At 30.5% G+C, this 21,080-nt stretch overlaps 4 protein-coding genes and 1 long non-coding RNA gene across 19 annotated transcripts in view; 2 read left to right on the forward strand and 3 right to left on the reverse strand.

Moving 5' to 3' along the window:
• The window catches only part of LOC129913175 (FAST kinase domain-containing protein 1, mitochondrial-like), a 73,371-nt gene extending 71,929 nt beyond the window's left edge, over positions 1 to 1,442 (reverse strand). The window contains exons 1-2 of one of the 3 annotated variants that reach the window (XM_055991727.1): positions 1,032 to 1,435; positions 676 to 973 (exon numbers count right to left, since the gene is read on the reverse strand). In XM_055991727.1, the coding sequence (XP_055847702.1) occupies positions 676 to 973; positions 1,032 to 1,352 (619 nt within the window). In that variant the 5' untranslated portion in view covers positions 1,353 to 1,435. Of the gene's footprint in view, positions 1 to 675; positions 974 to 1,031 lie in introns of all 3 variants that reach the window. The other 2 variants (XM_055991733.1, XM_055991740.1) reach the window with 2 other exon arrangements.
• Positions 1,443 to 2,545: 1,103 nt separating this feature from the next.
• LOC129921547 (TBC1 domain family member 31-like) lies at positions 2,546 to 4,302 on the forward strand. Of its 2 annotated transcripts, none has more exons than XM_056003432.1 (3): positions 2,546 to 2,781; positions 2,937 to 3,953; positions 4,019 to 4,302. In XM_056003432.1, exon 2 carries the CDS (start codon positions 3,028 to 3,030, stop codon positions 3,904 to 3,906), a length of 879 nt encoding a protein of 292 aa, XP_055859407.1. In that variant the 5' UTR covers positions 2,546 to 2,781; positions 2,937 to 3,027; the 3' UTR covers positions 3,907 to 3,953; positions 4,019 to 4,302. The 2 variants fall into 2 exon arrangements, with proteins under 2 accessions (XP_055859407.1, XP_055859406.1); XM_056003431.1 differs by having other exon boundaries at positions 2,547 to 2,840.
• A 92-nt stretch (positions 4,303 to 4,394) lies between these two features.
• On the reverse strand, positions 4,395 to 6,746 carry LOC129921548 (uncharacterized). Of its 2 annotated transcripts, XR_008773539.1 has the most exons (7): positions 6,686 to 6,746; positions 6,075 to 6,592; positions 5,529 to 5,592; positions 5,340 to 5,456; positions 4,871 to 5,282; positions 4,636 to 4,813; positions 4,395 to 4,580 (listed from the first exon to the last, which is right to left on the reverse strand). It is a non-coding gene; the product is annotated as an uncharacterized LOC129921548 (long non-coding RNA). The 2 variants fall into 2 exon arrangements; XR_008773538.1 differs by lacking the exons at positions 6,075 to 6,592; positions 6,686 to 6,746 and having other exon boundaries at positions 4,402 to 4,580; positions 5,529 to 5,992.
• Positions 6,747 to 7,344: 598 nt separating this feature from the next.
• Positions 7,345 to 10,204, forward strand: LOC129921549 (uncharacterized). 6 transcript variants are annotated; one of them, XM_056003436.1, is made up of 5 exons: positions 7,346 to 7,977; positions 8,060 to 8,461; positions 8,516 to 8,606; positions 8,659 to 8,843; positions 9,725 to 10,204. In XM_056003436.1, the coding sequence occupies exons 2-5, from the start codon at positions 8,435 to 8,437 to the stop codon at positions 9,737 to 9,739; spliced, it is 318 nt and encodes a 105-aa protein (XP_055859411.1). In that variant the 5' UTR covers positions 7,346 to 7,977; positions 8,060 to 8,434; the 3' UTR covers positions 9,740 to 10,204. The 6 variants fall into 6 exon arrangements, 4 of the variants coding, with proteins under 4 accessions (XP_055859410.1, XP_055859409.1, XP_055859411.1 ...); XR_008773541.1 differs by having other exon boundaries at positions 7,359 to 7,977; positions 8,535 to 8,606; positions 9,725 to 10,066; XM_056003435.1 differs by having other exon boundaries at positions 7,345 to 7,972; positions 8,060 to 8,606; positions 9,725 to 10,185.
• Positions 10,205 to 18,331: 8,127 nt separating this feature from the next.
• LOC129906153 (uncharacterized) lies at positions 18,332 to 20,847 on the reverse strand. Of its 6 annotated transcripts, none has more exons than XR_008770727.1 (5): positions 20,201 to 20,829; positions 19,717 to 20,118; positions 19,572 to 19,643; positions 19,335 to 19,519; positions 18,332 to 18,446 (listed from the first exon to the last, which is right to left on the reverse strand). XR_008770727.1 is itself a non-coding variant. In XM_055981809.1 (5 exons), the coding sequence occupies exons 2-5, from the start codon at positions 19,741 to 19,743 to the stop codon at positions 18,432 to 18,434; spliced, it is 318 nt and encodes a 105-aa protein (XP_055837784.1). In that variant the 5' UTR covers positions 19,744 to 20,118; positions 20,201 to 20,846; the 3' UTR covers positions 18,332 to 18,431. The 6 variants fall into 6 exon arrangements, 4 of the variants coding, with proteins under 4 accessions (XP_055837784.1, XP_055837783.1, XP_055837780.1 ...); XM_055981809.1 differs by having other exon boundaries at positions 19,572 to 19,662; positions 20,201 to 20,846; XM_055981808.1 differs by having other exon boundaries at positions 19,572 to 20,118; positions 20,206 to 20,847.
• Positions 20,848 to 21,080: the final 233 nt, after the last annotated feature.

A 21,080-nucleotide genomic window follows, 5' to 3' on the forward strand; every position in this document is an offset into this window, starting at 1 on the left:
ACTAATTAAATAGAGACACAAATAGTAAAAGCGTTGACGAATGATCGTAATCGTATGCTGTAATTCGACCCCTGGTCTTTAAAGTTTTCGTTTTCGTACTGTGGTAGGTTCGTAGGGCATGGGTTTCGGGAATATCTAGGGGCTTTTGAGGCTTCATTTAAGGCTTAGACCACTGAAAATAGTTTCTTCGGTTGATAAATGAATTTATTAGGCAAACAAAAATTAAAGCAAAAATAAAAATTTCCAGAGGAATTTCCCCACTTAAAAAATAGTCACCGTTAAATCTTCCAAAAAGCTAAGCGACAGGCACCAAATAATACCCCCATGTGGGGGCAAGACCGTTTTTTGTTAGATGTTTTTTGAAAACTTATTATCTTTTGTTCAATATTTTTTTTATTTGTTTAATGAGAGTTCCTACAATAAACAATTAACTTAATGAAAAAGACTTTATTTTAATTTTAAGGTGTTTTTTATTAGTTTTTAAGACAATCAAATGCGGCGGTCTTGCTCCCACTTCTCCTATATTGAAAAAAAAAATCAAAAAAGGGGCTATCTTCAATTTCCACCCTCTCGTTTAATAACACTGCAGTTTATCTATGGTGAACGTCTTAGCTCCTTATTGCCAGCTTTTTTTCGACATAATCAATAGTCTAAAACAAATAACAAATTAGGTACCTTTTCTGATCTTTTCCAAAATAGAGAATAGAAGATCCTGAATTATTTTGTGTTCAGAATTCAATCCTATTCGTTTCAAGTACAGGAAACAGCATGTCATTTCGTTTGGATTGAGATTTTCAACACTCTCCAATAGCTTTGCCAGAAGTTCTTCAAACTGGCCATGTGCTTTGATGATACCTTGAACTTCAGAAACACCATTTTCTGCTCTACGACAAAAGTCCCAAAGTAAAATCACAGATTGAACTAAATGTGCGGATTGAAATCGAGCTCCTTCCTTAGCAAACATATCTAATAACTTGTTGTTATAATATTTATAGAATTGGAATATAAAGAGATCAAACTTATAAACTTACTTCCTGTGCAGAACGACATGTGTTTATCTTTTTGACTACAGGATCATCTTCACGGTAGAGAATATTTTTAAATGAAAAATCAAGTAGATTCTCCTCGAAGATGAGATCTTCGAATGTTTCCGATTCCAAAATTGAATCTCCATCTCCGCTAGAATAGAATCTCAATTGACTGCTACCACAGTGAGTGGTTTGCAGAGCAATTCTACTTTGTGGAAATTGTATTAGCTTTCGTTGAAGAATTTTAAGTAAAAAGGGCGATTGTTTTGTAAATAAAGTTTTGGCATATTGCAAAGGTGGTTTTATAAAGATTCGGCAATACATTTTAATTAATATAATTTAACATTTTTAATTCATATAACCCAACAAGAAGTATCACCGAAGATAACAAATAAATAAAAAAAAATTGTGGTGAAACAAAACAGCTGGTTTTGACAGTTGCGAAAAAATGAAAGCATTCAGACACATATAAACAAATAAAATTTCCCATTAAATTGGAGCGTTTGGATTTGAATCCTCAAGTTACAGGGAAATTTGTGAAACTCTCAAAGACCGAGCTGCACAGGGATGGAGACTCATTTTTTTCATGAATTTCCACGCAATTTAAAAAAAAAGATGGAAGTAAAGTCATAAAAAAGTAAAAATCGGTGGTAAAGTTCAGGTTAAGCGCTGGTTCAAGGTCCATATACCTATATGTAAAAATAGCCAAATCCATGCTAGAATCAAAGTTGAACTACAGCTAATATGCCGAAATAGGCAATACCGGGTGATTTCGTTATTTAGGCCGTGTGTGAATTGCGTTAAATAGTTAACACCGTGTAAAATTTTTGACACTATTGAGGTGAACAAAAAAATTTCAGCTGTATGGCTTATTGTTTAATATTTTTCTCTGCCTCTTTTCTGCCATGAAACTCCTTTTCAATAAAAAAAAAAAAAAACAAAACCATCTGCAAAAAAAAATTTAACTCAAATTTAACCAGGTCCCAGAGCCCAAGAAATTTTTAACAGCTGAAAATTTTGTATTCACCTCAATAGTGTCAAAAATTTTACACGGTGTTAACTATTTAACGCAATTCACACACGGCCTTAAACATTATAGCGGTATTCATGACACGGTGGTAAGCCTGGTAGAAATACAGCAATAGTCAAAACGTTAACGTATAATCGTAATCTTGTGCCGTGATTCGACCCCTGGTAAAGAGGTAAATGTGTCAAAATTGTATATGCGTTACCGTTCGCGTACACTAAAACCGAATTATCGGCCGACATCGGGTCGGAACTACTCGGACGACTTTCTCGGACGATCGTCTGCATACACTGCTTCCGGTCTAGGACGTCGCTGCCGGTCTGTATTCTGACTTTGTGAAACTTGAAGTGCATATAATAATTGTTTTCAATGGAATATTTTGAAGAAATTTATATTTTTGAAAATTCATACCGCCAATTTTTGCAAAGAAAAGGCTTTTAGCCATTGACCTATTATATATGGACTGCCAGTTCCTCCTCGTTTCCATACAAAATTTTTGAAAACGTGGTTCAATCATTACTAGCGCCTGTGGAAGAAAGCGGTAAATAGAACTCAGTTAGCGTAGCGACATCTTCCGGCAGATCGCTTGAACTACCATTTTTGTGCATAGAAACTATGGCCATCTACATTTTGTTTGCTGTACAAATCAGTAGCATCTGTCTTTTTTGAAGTCTACTTTTTGACGTATTGGAAGAACGAAGAATTCTTTCAGTTTTCAGAAAAAAAGTATGTATTTTAAAATGTTTGTGCTAAGAAAAATGTGCAATGAATCATTATGGAAAAAGGTTTTTATTTAAATTCATTAATATTTGAAAGTTATTAAAAATTAGAATTAAATCGTTCAGCCCAAATAATTTTTTCCTTTTTGTTTTTTTTTTCAGATGCAAATTTATCACCTATGGAATCGTGTTGGATGGAAGAAGGGCCAAATGCCCCGCAAACTAGACAGCTCCTGGATCTTTCCCAAAAATAATGACAACATACTTTTTTGCCAGACGATTGATGTCGATAATAGAGCCCACAGACTGTTTTAGGGTTGCTCTATCCAAAGATAAAGAGTTCCTAAGCACGATAAGGCACACAGGAGAGGGCAACATTTATAATGTTAGCGCATTGATTGACTGTCTTAAATCAGCCCAGAACTGTGTTCAAATGCTACGCCAAACTGCCGTGTTCCAACCAAAAGCTCTGTCGGTGAATTGTTTTGACAATGAATACGGACACTATCCAAGTAAATATCGGTTGCTCATTTGGGCTGCTCTCCTCGATGTACCCTGCAACAAGTCAAAATTTTCAGAAATAGTCAAAATGGGAACTCACTCAACAGCTGTTGCATTAAATGCCAGCCTAAAGTTGAAAGATTCAACAGCCAGGCGTTATCTCATAAAAATTTTCTCATGTCTTGGTCATTGGTCGAAGATCTTTGGCATAAGTGACTTTGTCCCGGAATTCATCTTTCCATTTGTGAAGATTTTCTCCAACAGTCTTACTGTTTGCTTTGAAATTATTGCTACAATTCTAACGAATCAATGCCAGTTGTGGTTTGAGTTTCATCCATTGGAGCCCCAAAACTATTTGGGAATGTGTGAAAATATCCTAAATCACTTTGATCCTCAGTTGGTGAAATTCTATTCCAAAACTCAAGTTACAGCGAAAGAATATGCTTGGTCGATTATATCAAATGGATTCTCTGAGATTCTAGATGAAGAGGCAATGAAAATCGAGTTAACATTAGCCGAAGAACACATCAAAGATCAGGACTTGGAATTAATTTCACATAAATATGAAATTGATGATATTTTAAGTGAAGCCGATTACCAACCAATGAGGAATAGTTTAGAAATACGATAAACAAAATCAATGACGGAAAGAAAAAACTTAAGAATGACTTAGAACTTGTAATTATTTATACCTATATAATTTCATGATTTTAAGTTTAACTATAAACTTTTTTTATTTGAAGATACTTCGAGATGATGTAAAAAGTCAAGTAGATGATGGAAAGTTATCGGCTCGTGGTTTAAGTGAAGTGGAATCTTCAATTAGAGATCTAGAACGAGAATTTCAATCTGCACTCAAATGCGAATCATAACGATGGCGCTCCTGATTTAAATATAATTTTTTTTTAACATGCATTTTTTATTTTATTTATATATCTTTTAAATTGTATATTTCAAAAAAATATTAGAATACAAAAACATATTTTTAAAACAAAGTCATACAAAATTTGAGCCCTTAATTAAATGCTTTAAAAATGATTGAAATATTCTAAAAATTGTAAGTTCCAATTTATTATATTAACTAACTTTTATTAAAAAAAAATTAATAAATATTACAATAACATTTCAAGGTATACTTGATTCTCCTCCTTTTCTCTTTGTACCCCCAAGTGATTTGACTCCCGTCATTACTGGTACTTTAAAAGCTGCTTTTCGAACCTCAGCAACGGCATCTAGTAATTTTTTTGGTTCAGTTAGAAACCAAATCCAAAGCAACTGACCATTGTGCAACAAGGCATCATTGCTCTGAAACAAATTATTAATTTAAAGTTTATGGTCTAAACAAAATTAAAAAATGTACCATTTTTTCATGAATATTCTCCTGGAATTGAGAACGCAAATGCCGAAAATCAATTTCAAAATGTTTCTTATTCATTTTTGCATTGAAAATTGGTTTGAGTAAGTTTATTTGTTCGAACATGGCCAATTTAACAGGACTTTCATACACATAAGGCTTCAAGATGTTCTCAATTCGATTGCTAAAAATATCATTTTAAAGCTTATCATACAAAATACGAGTATTATTGAAAACTTACAGTTCATTGATTAAATCTAAAACAGACGTATAAGGTTTCTTATTTATCAATGCATTCAAAGCATATTTCAAAAGCCTTCCAAACTTTTCATATTCATACAAACAAGCTTTTGTACATTTTCATTGCATATTTAATTCATCCGAGTTACTAAATCGGTTACGATTTTTTTCCAAATCCAATTGTGTAGTTATCCATATGAGTTCGGCATTCGTAAGTGCATCGGATACAGTTTTTGTAAGCATTTTAACATTCTCAAGTCTCTTGTAGGCTCGGTTGAGTTTTTCTTTTGTATTTTCATAAAGAATAAGCTCCATTTGTTGCTGAGAACGTTGTTTCTGCATCATTTAGAATAGTTTTGTTAGTGCAATTAAAGTGATGATTGTTAATCATTTCTAATTCTCGAGTTTCTTTTCTGAAAATAAATTTGTTTAGAGACTAAATTTTTAAATACAAATTTTAAAATTATTACTTCATATCCGAAATACTGACAATGTGCATTTTAATGATGTCAAGATTATCAATCATCGAATGGGTGGCCCTCGATTTAGCTTTGTCTTTAATAAATTTTTCCATAAAACTTAGGTTTCTAAAAAAAATTTAAGATTATCTTATATTTATTTTTTTTTTAATTTTTTGATTTTAACTTATGTATACTCACAGCTTCCGAATAGTTTCTAGCTGAGAAGATATTTCTTGAATTTCTTGATGATTTTCTTCCAGTTCTACAAAATAATCGATGGGAATAAAATGTTTTACAATTAATGAATGAATTGGTGGATGAAGATTTTTTTAAGAGTAGGAATAAAACAATTTGCTTAATGTAGTCGGTGCAGGTTTTGTGATATAATTAGTAGAATTTTTTCGTCGATGAATCCAGGATCGGTTTTTTCATTTCGATACAGAAAATATTTTGAACTTCCCTATTTTTTAGAAATCTTCCACTAGACGACATTGTTCCGGAAAGAGGACGATGTGATTTACTTGGTTGAATAAACAAGGTGCTGTTCGCTATGAGCTCCCACGAATATTTAATTTAATTGGAAAAGAAGAAAGTCGCAGAATAGAATAAATCCATCCGAAATTTGAATTTTTTACAGCAACCAATGCTTTTCGAGTAAAAGCGAGAACGTAAAGTGCAACCATAATCTAATAGAGGGAATGAATTTTGGATTTTTATAAGAGAATCTCAGAAATTATGACTTACCTATTTTTTCCGACGAGTTTCCTCTTAAAGTTCAACTTCAGAAAAATTCAACAAATTTCCAAGATTCTTGATTCTTCTTTAGTCTTTCACAGACATCAAAGCCCAAGACCTTTGATTTTGCTCACAGGGAGGTTAACGAAGAGAGCATTGATTTTTGACATAGGCAAGATTGTTTGTTTATTGGGCTTAGTCATGCCAGCTTCTAGTTTGGTAACAATTTTGTTATGACTTATGAGCTATGCCAGCTGAACATTCAAAGAAAGTTTCCTTTTTAACTGAAATTCAAGTAAAAAAATGAAAAATATTTAAAGGAGAATGCAAGTTAAAAAACATGATGTGGAGAAAACTATTTTGAAGTAGGTACTCTTCACATTCTGCACCATAGGTCTGCTGAGGGAATAATTATTGAATTTATTCTTCCTTCTTCTGGAATGCAAGGAAGTGAATTTATGGCTAGCAGTAAGGGCAATCGATTGTTTTTTTTTCAAGGAGATTGTCCATTTTTGTCAAATGGTTTTCTGAAATGAAAGAATAGAATAAAAATTTAAATTATAAAACTTGGAATAAAATTGTGAAAAGAATATATTAATATATTTTTAATTTTTTGTTACCTTTTTATTCTTGGGAAACATAAAATTTTTGCAAACAATTAAATTGTTTTTTTTTTTTTTTTGACAAGCAAAAGTCACAAAACTAGGTGTCAAATTACTATTTCCCGCTACCCTACCAAGGGGCGCCACCATAGCTTGAACCTGGTCCTGGCAGTCCATATATAATAGGTCAATGCTTTTAGCAATATCTATGTATAAATCAACCCGACAACGGACGAAAAATCCAAACAAGTTCGGATTATGCCGGTTGATCGGTTATTATCGGGCGTCAACGTACGTCAACGGACGATGTCACTTTCAGTGGTGTACGCACTCTCTTTTCTTTCTATGTGCTTGGTTCTATCGGCCGAGTTCGGCCGACAACGCCCGACTATAATTCGGCCGATGACGGATTTGGTGTACGCGAGCCGTTAGACCGCCGTATAGTTAGCAGCGAGTTTTCACGATTTTTAAAAATTTTGATGCAAATAATTAGGTGAGAATTAGGTGAAATTTGGTCAACGAATTTTAGAATTTGGTGAATCCTAGTTTAAAAGTTATTAACAATTTAAGGTTTGGCGTATAGTTAGCAAACGATAGTAACAAAAATAGGGTTTTTTGGTATCAATCGATAGGAAATCGCTTTGTGAAATTTGGTTAATCAATTTTAGAATTTGGTGAATCATAGTTTAATAAATAATTAACAAAATGTGAAAAAAATGACAGTTCTATAAACAATTACAATTTACACACATATTTAACGTTACGCGACGTAATGTTATGTAACGTAGTAAAATCTGTCATACACGTACACAAAACCAACACACATGAAACAAAATCTGTCCCAAACAACGTCAAAATTTTTGACAGCCCATAATTTATTTCACATTTTTTCCCGCGTTTCTTTCTATTTAAACAAACAAAAAAAAGAAAAGTTCTCGACAAACTTTTATGTACATCCTAAATATATATATATATATCCCGGTCTGTAATTTTCTAAAAATATTTTTTGTTAATTATTTATTGTCCTTTTATGGGAAGTGCTAAAACCTACGGAACTTATCCATCGTTGGTTGTGTTAAATGCATTAAGGTGCTTCAGAAAAAAAGAGTCCAATAGACTTATGTTTGCAAGCCGCCACCATCAGTTTTTCTTTTTATTTATAAACAAATCTTAAGCATTTTCTTAAGGGAAAAACAAAAAAGGAAGAAGATTTTAAATGATGGCCAACAGAATCATTCAATTATACATATGTGCAAGCTATCCTAGACTTTATGCTGCAAAGGATGAGTGTAGTATTGCGACAAGGTTTAGTACGTCTTATGCTGATTGCAACATATATACTCTTGGTACAGATTCCAAGAATCTTAAATAACAAATAACATTTTATTATAGTGAGCGTATCAAGAAGATCCCAGGCTAAAGGAGATTAATATGAAAGTGCAACGAATCGAAAAATCAACAACGTGCTTAGTCTTAACACTAATCAAGCAATTTGATGATCAAAATACACTCCGTCAGATGCTCTACATCGCTGACAATGTACCTAATTTCCATATGTTGTTCAAGATGCGCCCCTCTGATCTGATTTATAAAATCTAGTAGCCACATTCAAAGAATGTCAAACCTGCTGAAAATGCAGACGATATTCTTGAAGACCATGAGGAAAATCCACATGTTTTCTTTAAACGTTTACCCGAGGTTATTGGCGACATTTGGAAACGTATAACGTCAGTGTGGGCGTGTATACTGAAACAGTATTTGAAAGATATGTACGCCCTACAGGCTAAGAAGACGGTAAAATATCAAATAACACAAACATTTTACAAAAAATTGTTACGACGAAAACAGTGCCCAATTTCAATTGCAGAAATTAAGGAATTGGTCATAAAATCAAGTGATGTCTGTTTAAATCCAGAAGATGAGAAAGATTTATTTATATGTATGTACATATGTTCTTTATGATAAATGTAAAAGAATTTATTCTCTTTCAGTTTTTCAGTTTAAACAACTTATAAATAAGTTTGATCCAGATGATGCATATCTGCTCTTGATAAAGAAAAAAAATAAACATGATCAAGCTGGTGAGAGTAGTATAGGAGCAAGAGCGGGCAGTGCGACAACGCCACATGTAAATAGTGTTAATCATACGATGGTTTCAAGACCATCCCAAGGCAAGGTTAGTCAAAGAATGTTGTCTTTGTGATTTGCTTTCACAAGTTATTTTTTTTATCGATAGAATGCAACAAAAAATTCTTTCCTATAATCTTTCCTATTTTCTATTCCTTCTGACTTGTGCCGTGCAGCATGCATTTAAAAGTTATAAAGGTCCTACAAGCATATAGTCAAAATTATTATTGTTAATGCTCCTGGAGTCAGGTGCTTCTATTAATAAAGTACCTACAAAAATTTAATATTATTTTCAAATGCAAAGTTTTCAACATTTTAATTCTTATATTTGACAAAAATGTTTGTCAGATCTATGCTTAAACTAATCAAAATTGCACCTCCTTGCTAGCATGCCTTCATTACACGGCCAGTAAAACCCAGATTCGTGAAAACAGTCAAATAATTATGTTCTTTGTTCTGACAATTTTGTTACATATGTATTATGTTTCTCTTGAAACTGTTCTGCTGTGTTATAATTTTTTTAGCGTGTCTAATGCAAAATTCTGCCAATTACTTGTGTATATGTATGTCTGTCTTCAAATGGGTAGGATTTTGCTATCGGGTTTCAACTACCTTTTTTGTGATCTACAAGTTTCATCAGACAGAATCGGATAACAATGTTTTCTTGTGTGAATATTATTTTTTTTTTGTTTATATGGAATCTTGCAATCTATTTTAAAGTATAGCACTACCACAAAATTTGTTAACCAAAATGTAGGCTTACATGTACGATGTACCTACCTAAACCCAAATATACAATTATTGTCTTTGGAATCGATATCTTAAGATATAAAAAATAGTAAACAAAAACAATACCGTCCCATTGTAGCACTTTGCTTTTATTTACCCCTAAAAAATGTTATAATTGTTTTAATACAATTTTTTTTTCAGAGAATCGTTGGATAGTAGCAGTGGAAAAATTGCACCCAGCATAGGCTTTGGAACGCCAACATTACAGAACAAATGAATCAGAAACAACTATTGGAAAATTGACCCAATGATTAATAATAATAATAATTAGTTTTTAACAAGTCTTGTTATTTAATTAAACAATTTCGCGGAAAATTGATGAACAAAAAACAATTTTGAAGAACATAGGTACCTTTTGTTTTGATCTGGATTTGTTTTTATGTCAAAACTGTTCTTACTTTGGTTCGATATATAAATATATTGATCAATATATAAATGTTCAATAAATCAATAGTACCTATAATAGTATCTGGTTAGTAATGAAAATGACTTTTTTTATGTTTTGAGAATCACTTTGAAAATTAACACCACACAAACTAACAAGTTATTCTTTAGAAATCTCGAATAAACATTATTATTTAATGTTATCACAAAAGCAAAATTTCTTGAACAATATATTTTTTTCGTACTATACAAATAAATTAATAATTTTTTTTTGTTTTTTTTTTTTTTAAATTGAAATTTTTGAAAATAAGTAAGTATGTTCTTAGTTGCAAGTTAGGTTAGTACAAAATTAAATGCGTACTTCCTCCTACAGTTCAAGGCTATAAAAAACCTAATTAAAGAACTGAATTTAATCAAAATCGTAAGATCGGGAATATTTGAATGAATCAAAAATGTTATATTGGAGTTATTCAAAACAAGCATTTAAGTAAATTATTTCTCCGTATTTCAAGAAAACCAGTTTGTTAGCCTCTGTAGCTGTGTCGCAATTCAAAAAGTGATTTTGAATATGGTTTTCTTATTTACTTCGGCTGAAAAATCGTTATTTTTGAGTTGTGTCACTATGCTTCTGAACGTAAGATAAGGCAGTATTTATATTTGAATCAGAGATTTTTTGGCAGATCCAATGATCTTTTGTGGCAAGTTGGCCAAGAGATTTATTTTTATTCGTAATACTATGTTTCCACCTACGCTAAATCCGAGATTTAGCTAAGTAGATTTAGAATAAATCTCGAGATTTATTTTAAATCTACTTCGCTCAACCTCAGATTTGGGTCCAGCTACCCTAAATCTAAGTTTTCACCTACTTTCAATCCGAGATTTAGAACAAAACTCGAGATTTATGCTAAATCTACTTAGCTAAATATCGGATTCAGGGTAAGTGGAAACGTAGTATAAGTAACTGTGTGTGGACGATTTTTTTAAACATATAAAAGTCATGTAAGAGTTTCGTGTGCAAATAGGTGTAAATCTCGATAAAAAAGGCAATGAGTATTTTATATAATGGGTTTGAAAAAACTTTAATGGTTTATAACATCGCTAATAACAATTTCCGCTAAAAGAAAGATTTTGTGTTTACATCAATAAAATTGAACTTTCCAAAATGGCATTTAATACATATCTATTTTTATCAAAAATGCGTTTGAATACAATATGAGTTTCTTTGTTTTCTTAACGGACTTTTTTGTTTATAATTAAAGAAAATCGTTTTAAGCATTTTTGTAAATAAATAATATTCAAAAAGTAAAGAAAAATGATTTAAATAAAGAAAATCTATCTCCGTTTTCATAAACAAATTAATCCCCATCTTAACAGTTGGAATATCCATTGATAATAGTAGTAGATATTTCTATTGTTTCATTTTAAATTTCTTGATTCGAAAAAAAGTGTATGTGTATCCTTATGCTACTGATGAGCACCTCGCTTAATATTTTAAATTTCGTTCAGTCCACTGAACTGAAATTTCAGAAATTAGGACATGTGACAGGTGTTTGTATGTATCAAAAATCCTTACGTTACGGGTTTCAAAAAAGATCTGTTTCCTTTAACTATTTGCATTTTAGACAAAATTTTTCTCCTTTGTTACATTATTTAATTTAAATTGTTAATAAAATAAAAGGTATAGCACACCAAGTTCTGTAAAGCTACAAAACTGCTAATACATAATTTCTAAACATTAGGTTCAAGTTTCAGAATTTGGTGAATCATATTTTTTTTAGTTATCAACACTTAAACCAAAAGAATACACTAAAAAATGAGTCGCGACAAAAGAAAATCGCATTTATTTAGGAATTATGATTCACCAAATTATGATTTATGTACCAAAATGTTCTTGAACGTTTTCTGAACAAACGTTATAAATTTCAGAATTTGGTGAATCATACTTTTTGAATTACCTTCTTCGAAAGTTCAAAATTATTCGCAGACACTTGCGAAAAAAAAACAAAAGCCCATATAACTCTTGAACTAAGATTCACCAAATTATGATTTATGTACCAAAATGTTCTTGAACGTTTTCTGAACAAACGTTATAAATTTCAGAATTTGGTGAATCATACTTTTTGAATTACCTTCTTCGAAAGTTCAAAATTATTCGCAGACACTTGCGAAAAAAATACAAAAGCCCATATAACTCTTGAACTAAGATTCACCAAATTATGATTTATGTACCAAAATGTTTTTGAACGTTTTCTGAACAAATGTTATAAATTTCAGAATTTGGTGAATCATACTTTTTGAATTACCTTCTTCGAAAGTTCAAAATTATTCGCAGACACTTGCGAAAAAAATACAAAAGCCCATATAACTCTTGAACTAAGATTCACCAAATTATGATTTATGTACCAAAATGTTCTTGAACGCTTTCTGAACAAACGTTATAAATTTCAGAATTTGGTGAATCATACTTTTTGAATTACCTTCTTCGAAAGTTCAAAATTATTCGCAGACACTTGCGAAAAAAATACAAAAGCCCATATAACTCTTGAACTAAGTTTCACCAAATTATGATTTATGTACCAAAATGTTCTTGAACGTTTTCTGAACAAATGTTATAAATTTCAGAATTTGGTGAATCATACTTTTTGAATTACCTTCTTCGAAAGTTCAAAATTATTCGCAGACACTTGCGAAAAAAATACAAAAGCCCATATAACTCTTGAACTAAGATTCACCAAATTATGATTTATGTACCAAAATGTTTTTGAACGTTTTCTGAACAAATGTTATAAATTTCAGAATTTGGTGAATCATACTTTTTGAATTACCTTCTTCGAAAGTTCAAAATTATTCGCAGACACTTGCGAAAAAAATACAAAAGCCCATATAACTCTTGAACTAAGGTTCACCAAATTATGATTTATGTACCAAAATGTTCTTGAACGTTTTTTAAACAAGTGTTATAAATTTCAGAATTTGGTGAATCATACTTTTTGAATTACCTTCTTCGAAAGTTCAAAATTATTCGCAGACACTTGCGAAAAAAATACAAAAGCCCATATAACTCTTGAACTAAGATTCACCAAATTATGATTTATGTACCAAAATGTTCTTGAACGTTTTTTAAACAAGTGTTATAAATTTCAGAATTCGGTGAATCATACTTTTTGAATTACCTTCTTCGAAAGTTCAAAATTATTCGCAGACACTTGCGAAAAAAATACAAAAGCCCATATAACTCTTGAACTAAGATTCACCAAATTATGATTTATGTACCAAAATGTTCTTGAACGTTTTCTGAACAAATGTTATAAATTTCAGAATTTGGTGAATCATACTTTTTGAATTACCTTCTTCGAAAGTTCAAAATTATTCGCAGACACTTGCGAAAAAAATACAAAAGCCCATATAACTCTTGAACTAAGATTCACCAAATTATGATTTATGTACCAAAATGTTCTTGAACGTTTTTTAAACAAGTGTTATAAATTTCAGAATTTGGTGAATCATACTTTTTGAATTACCTTCTTCGAAAGTTCAAAATTATTCGCAGACACTTGCGAAAAAAATACAAAAGCCCATATAACTCTTGAACTAAGATTCACCAAATTATGATTTATGTACCAAAATGTTTTTGAACGTTTTCTGAACAAATGTTATAAATTTCAGAATTTGGTGAATCATACTTTTTGAATTACCTTCTTCGAAAGTTCAAAATTATTCGCAGACACTTGTGAAAAAAATACAAAAGCCCATATAACTCTTGAACTAAGATTCACCAAATTATGATTTATGTACCAAAATGTTTTTGAACGTTTTCTGAACAAATGTTATAAATTTCAGAATTTGGTGAATCATACTTTTTGAATTACCTTCTTCGAAAGTTCAAAATTATTCGCAGACACTTGCGAAAAAAATACAAAAGCCCATATAACTCTTGAACTAAGATTCACCAAATTATGATTTATATACCAAAATGTTTTTGAACGTTTTCTGAACAAATGTTATAAATTTCAGAATTTGGTGAATCATACTTTTTGAATTACCTTCTTCGAAAGTTCAAAATTATTCGCAGACACTTGCGAAAAAAATACAAAAGCCCATATAACTCTTGAACTAAGATTCACCAAATTATGATTTATGTACCAAAATGTTCTTGAACGCTTTTTAAACAAACGTTATAAATTTCAGAATTTGGTGAATCATACTTTTTGAATTACCTTCTTCGAAAGTTCAAAATTATTCGCAGACACTTGCGAAAAAAATACAAAAGCCCATATAACTCTTGAACTAAGATTCACCAAATTATGATTTATGTACCAAAATGTTTTTGAACGTTTTCTGAACAAATGTTATAAATTTCAGAATTTGGTGAATCATACTTTTTGAATTACCTTCTTCGAAAGTTCAAAATTATTCGCAGACACTTGCGAAAAAAATACAAAAGCCCATATAACTCTTGAACTAAGATTCACCAAATTATGATTTATGTACCAAAATGTTTTTGAACGTTTTCTGAACAAATGTTATAAATTTCAGAATTTGGTGAATCATACTTTTTGAATTACCTTCTTCGAAAGTTCAAAATTATTCGCAGACACTTGCGAAAAAAATACAAAAGCCCATATAACTCTTGAACTAAGATTCACCAAATTATGATTTATGTACCAAAATGTTCTTGAACGCTTTCTGAACAAACGTTATAAATTTCAGAATTTGGTGAATCATACTTTTTGAATTACCTTCTTCGAAAGTTCAAAATTATTCGCAGACACTTGCGAAAAAAATACAAAAGCCCATATAACTCTTGAACTAAGATTCACCAAATTATGATTTATGTACCAAAATGTTTTTGAACGTTTTCTGAACAAATGTTATAAATTTCAGAATTTGGTGAATCATACTTTTTGAATTACCTTCTTCGAAAGTTCAAAATTATTCACAGACAGTTGCGAAAGTGTTTGCGAATAATTTTGAACTTTCGAAGAAGGTAATTCAAAAAGTATGATTCACCAAATTCTGAAATTTATAACATTTGTTCTTTTTGTATTTTTTTCGCAAGTGTCTGCGAATAATTTTGAACTTTCGAAGAAGGTAATTCAAAAAGTATGATTCACCAAATTCTGAAATTTATAACATTTATTCAGAAAACGTTCAAAAACATTTTGGTACATAAATCATAATTTGGTGAATCTTAGTTCAAGAGTTATATGGGCTTTTGTATTTTTTTCGCAAGTGTCTGCGAATAATTTTGAACTTTCGAAGAAGGTAATTCAAAAAGTATGATTCACCAAATTCTGAAATTTATAACGTTTGTTCAGAAAACGTTCAAGAACATTTTGGTACATAAATCATAATTTGGTGAATCTTAGTTCAAGAGTTATATGGGCTTTTGTTTTTTTTTCGCAAGTGTCTGCGAATAATTTTGAACTTTCGAAGAAGGTAATTCAAAAAGTATGATTCACCAAATTCTGAAATTTATAACGTTTGTTCAGAAAACGTTCAAGAACATTTTGGTACATAAATCATAATTTGGTGAATCATAATTCCTAAATAAATGCGATTTTCTTTTGTCGCGACTCATTTTTTAGTGTATTCTTTTGGTTTAAGTGTTGATAACTAAAAAAAATATGATTCACCAAATTCTGAAACTTGAACCTAATGTTTAGAAATTATGTATTAGCAGTTTTGTAGCTTTACAGAACTTGGTGTGCTATACCTTTTATTTTATTAACAATTTAAATTAAATAATGTAACAAAGGAGAAAAATTTTGTCTAAAATGCAAATAGTTAAAGGAAACAGATCTTTTTTGAAACCCGTAACGTAAGGATTTTTGATACATACAAACACCTGTCACATGTCCTAATTTCTGAAATTTCAGTTCAGTGGACTGAACGAAATTTAAAATATTAAGCGAGGTGCTCATCAGTAGCATAAGGATACACATACACTTTTTTTCGGATCAAGAAATTTAAAATGAAACAATAGAAATATCTACTACTATTATCAATGGATATTCCAACTGTTAAGATGGGGATTAATTTGTTTATGAAAACGGAGATAGATTTTCTTTATTTAAATCATTTTTCTTTACTTTTTGAATATTATTTATTTACAAAAATGCTTAAAACGATTTTCTTTAATTATAAACAAAAAAGTCCGTTAAGAAAACAAAGAAACTCATATTGTATTCAAACGCATTTTTGATAAAAATAGATATGTATTAAATGCCATTTTGGAAAGTTCAATTTTATTGATGTAAACACAAAATCTTTCTTTTAGCGGAAATTGTTATTAGCGATGTTATAAACCATTAAAGTTTTTTCAAACCCATTATATAAAATACTCATTGCCTTTTTTATCGAGATTTACCTACACCTATTTGCACACGAAACTCTTACATGACTTTTATATGTTTAAAAAAATCGTCCACACACAGTTACTTATACTACGTTTCCACTTACCCTGAATCCGATATTTAGCTAAGTAGATTTAGCATAAATCTCGAGTTTTGTTCTAAATCTCGGATTGAAAGTAGGTGAAAACTTAGATTTAGGGTAGCTGGACCCAAATCTGAGGTTGAGCGAAGTAGATTTAAAATAAATCTCGAGATTTATTCTAAATCTACTTAGCTAAATCTCGGATTTAGCGTAGGTGGAAACATAGTATTACGAATAAAAATAAATCTCTTGGCCAACTTGCCACAAAATATCATTGGATCTGCCAAAAAATCTCTGATTCAAATATAAATACTGCCTTATCTTACGTTCAGAAGCATAGTGACACAACTCAAAAATAACGATTTTTCAGCCGAAGTAAATAAGAAAACCATATTCAAAATCACTTTTTGAATTGCGACACAGCTACAGAGGCTAACAAACTGGTTTTCTTGAAATACGGAGAAATAATTTACTTAAATGCTTGTTTTGAATAACTCCAATATAACATTTTTGATTCATTCAAATATTCCCGATCTTACGATTTTGATTAAATTCAGTTCTTTAATTAGGTTTTTTATAGCCTTGAACTGTAGGAGGAAGTACGCATTTAATTTTGTACTAACCTAACTTGCAACTAAGAACATACTTACTTATTTTCAAAAATTTCAATTTAAAAAAAAAAAAAACAAAAAAAAATTATTAATTTATTTGTATAGTACGAAAAAAATATATTGTTCAAGAAATTTTGCTTTTGTGATAACATTAAATAATAATGTTTATTCGAGATTTCTAAAGAATAACTTGTTAGTTTGTGTGGTGTTAATTTTCAAAGTGATTCTCAAAACATAAAAAAAGTCATTTTCATTACTAACCAGATACTATTATAGGTACTATTGATTTATTGAACATTTATATATTGATCAATATATTTATATATCGAACCAAAGTAAGAACAGTTTTGACATAAAAACAAATCCAGATCAAAACAAAAGGTACCTATGTTCTTCAAAATTGTTTTTTGTTCATCAATTTTCCGCGAAATTGTTTAATTAAATAACAAGACTTGTTAAAAACTAATTATTATTAGGTGTGTTTTTTTGTTTATCTATATAGATTTTGTGCAAAAAAACGACATCGGGATTTTTGAATTCCATGCAAACATTTGGCAACACTGTACATATATTTTGGCAGCTGTCTGTCAAAAATGTTGCTTTTGTTTTTTTTTTATTTTAACTCCGAAGTGGGAAGGCCATTACATCCATGTTGGATGCAAAGAAAAATTTTCATATCGCCATGGCATCCATTTTGGATTCAAAAAAAAATTTTTTTCACAAAAACCAAAAATTATCTGTATATTCTTAGCTACATTTTAAGACCATGACCATTAACATTAGTTGCGTCGTTCTTGTATTATAAGCGTTTGAAGGTAGCCATATTGAATTTTTTTTCGATTTTTTAGAAATCAAATGTGGAAACTTTTTTATTTTTTTTTTTTAATTTTTCGAAAAAACTTTGGTAATTTTATATACATATCTGTTAAACAATCTTATGAGGATCCATTGAAGACTTTTATCTGAAAAGTGCATTGCGTATATCTCGAGATATTAACATTTCAATGCAACCATGTCAAACAAATTTTTGATTATTTTTTTCTATGAGAGTTTTTTTCAAACCTCGTTTTCTCCGCTTTTTTTTTTGTTAATATTTTCAGATATTTTTGTATGAACACAACAATTAAAATACCTTGGCAATACTGTTTTCTATCGAGAGAAAGTAAAATCTGGATAATTATCTGGATTTTTGAAAAATCTATACAGATAAAGTTTTTGTTGTATTTAACACGTAAATTGTTTCGATTTCAAAAATCTCGATGTCGTTTTTTTGCACAAAATCTATATAGATAAACAAAAAAACACACCTATTATTATTAATCATTGGGTCAATTTTCCAATAGTTGTTTCTGATTCATTTGTTCTGTAATGTTGGCGTTCCAAAGCCTATGCTGGGTGCAATTTTTCCACTGCTACTATCCAACGATTCTCTGAAAAAAAAATTGTATTAAAACAATTATAACATTTTTTAGGGGTAAATAAAAGCAAAGTGCTACAATGGGACGGTATTGTTTTTGTTTACTATTTTTTATATCTTAAGATATCGATTCCAAAGACAATAATTGTATATTTGGGTTTAGGTAGGTACATCGTACATGTAAGCCTACATTTTGGTTAACAAATTTTGTGGTAGTGCTATACTTTAAAATAGATTGCAAGATTCCATATAAACAAAAAAAAAATAATATTCACACAAGAAAACATTGTTATCCGATTCTGTCTGATGAAACTTGTAGATCACAAAAAAGGTAGTTGAAAGTTGAAACCCGATAGCAAAATCCTACCCATTTGAAGACAGACATACATATACACAAGTAATTGGCAGAATTTTGCATTAGACACGCTAAAAAAATTATAACACAGCAGAACAGTTTCAAGAGAAACATAATACATATGTAACAAAATTGTCAGAACAAAGAACATAATTATTTGACTGTTTTCACGAATCTGGGTTTTACTGGCCGTGTAATGAAGGCATGCTAGCAAGGAGGTGCAATTTTGATTAGTTTAAGCATAGATCTGACAAACATTTTTGTCAAATATAAGAATTAAAATGTTGAAAACTTTGCATTTGAAAATAATATTAAATTTTTGTAGGTACTTTATTAATAGAAGCACCTGACTCCAGGAGCATTAACAATAATAATTTTGACTATATGCTTGTAGGACCTTTATAACTTTTAAATGCATGCTGCACGGCACAAGTCAGAAGGAATAGAAAATAGGAAAGATTATAGGAAAGAATTTTTTGTTGCATTCTATCGATAAAAAAAATAACTTGTGAAAGCAAATCACAAAGACAACATTCTTTGACTAACCTTGCCTTGGGATGGTCTTGAAACCATCGTATGATTAACACTATTTACATGTGGCGTTGTCGCACTGCCCGCTCTTGCTCCTATACTACTCTCACCAGCTTGATCATGTTTATTTTTTTTCTTTATCAAGAGCAGATATGCATCATCTGGATCAAACTTATTTATAAGTTGTTTAAACTGAAAAACTGAAAGAGAATAAATTCTTTTACATTTATCATAAAGAACATATGTACATACATATAAATAAATCTTTCTCATCTTCTGGATTTAAACAGACATCACTTGATTTTATGACCAATTCCTTAATTTCTGCAATTGAAATTGGGCACTGTTTTCGTCGTAACAATTTTTTGTAAAATGTTTGTGTTATTTGATATTTTACCGTCTTCTTAGCCTGTAGGGCGTACATATCTTTCAAATACTGTTTCAGTATACACGCCCACACTGACGTTATACGTTTCCAAATGTCGCCAATAACCTCGGGTAAACGTTTAAAGAAAACATGTGGATTTTCCTCATGGTCTTCAAGAATATCGTCTGCATTTTCAGCAGGTTTGACATTCTTTGAATGTGGCTACTAGATTTTATAAATCAGATCAGAGGGGCGCATCTTGAACAACATATGGAAATTAGGTACATTGTCAGCGATGTAGAGCATCTGACGGAGTGTATTTTGATCATCAAATTGCTTGATTAGTGTTAAGACTAAGCACGTTGTTGATTTTTCGATTCGTTGCACTTTCATATTAATCTCCTTTAGCCTGGGATCTTCTTGATACGCTCACTATAATAAAATGTTATTTGTTATTTAAGATTCTTGGAATCTGTACCAAGAGTATATATGTTGCAATCAGCATAAGACGTACTAAACCTTGTCGCAATACTACACTCATCCTTTGCAGCATAAAGTCTAGGATAGCTTGCACATATGTATAATTGAATGATTCTGTTGGCCATCATTTAAAATCTTCTTCCTTTTTTGTTTTTCCCTTAAGAAAATGCTTAAGATTTGTTTATAAATAAAAAGAAAAACTGATGGTGGCGGCTTGCAAACATAAGTCTATTGGACTCTTTTTTTCTGAAGCACCTTAATGCATTTAACACAACCAACGATGGATAAGTTCCGTAGGTTTTAGCACTTCCCATAAAAGGACAATAAATAATTAACAAAAAATATTTTTAGAAAATTACAGACCGGGATATATATATATATATTTAGGATGTACATAAAAGTTTGTCGAGAACTTTTCTTTTTTTTGTTTGTTTAAATAGAAAGAAACGCGGGAAAAAATGTGAAATAAATTATGGGCTGTCAAAAATTTTGACGTTGTTTGGGACAGATTTTGTTTCATGTGTGTTGGTTTTGTGTACGTGTATGACAGATTTTACTACGTTACATAACATTACGTCGCGTAACGTTAAATATGTGTGTAAATTGTAATTGTTTATAGAACTGTCATTTTTTTCACATTTTGTTAATTATTTATTAAACTATGATTCACCAAATTCTAAAATTGATTAACCAAATTTCACAAAGCGATTTCCGATCGATTGATACCAAAAAATCCTATTTTTGTTACTATCGTTTGCTAACTATACGCCAAACCTTAAATTGTTAATAACTTTTAAACTAGGATTCACCAAATTCTAAAATTCGTTGACCAAATTTCACCTAATTCTCACCTAATTATTTGCATCAAAATTTTTAAAAATCGTGAAAACTCGCTGCTAACTATACGGCGGTAG

The sequence above is a fragment of the Episyrphus balteatus genome, chromosome 1, assembly GCF_945859705.1.
Source record: "Episyrphus balteatus chromosome 1, idEpiBalt1.1, whole genome shotgun sequence".
In the NCBI taxonomy this organism is placed as follows: domain Eukaryota; kingdom Metazoa; phylum Arthropoda; class Insecta; order Diptera; family Syrphidae; genus Episyrphus; species Episyrphus balteatus.

Coding starts and splice junctions, on each gene's coding strand:
- LOC129921547 (XM_056003432.1), top strand. CDS start 3,028: ATGACAACATACTTTTTTGCCAGACGATTGATGTCGATAATAGAGCCC.
- LOC129921549 (XM_056003434.1), top strand. CDS start 8,435: ATGTACGCCCTACAGGCTAAGAAGACGGTAAAATATCAAATAACACAA. Junction 8,607..8,658: donor TGAGAAAGATTTATTTATAT/GTATGTACATAT, acceptor ATTCTCTTTCAG/TTTTTCAGTTTAAACAACTT.
- LOC129906153 (XM_055981808.1), bottom strand. CDS start 19,743: ATGTACGCCCTACAGGCTAAGAAGACGGTAAAATATCAAATAACACAA. Junction 19,520..19,571: donor TGAGAAAGATTTATTTATAT/GTATGTACATAT, acceptor ATTCTCTTTCAG/TTTTTCAGTTTAAACAACTT.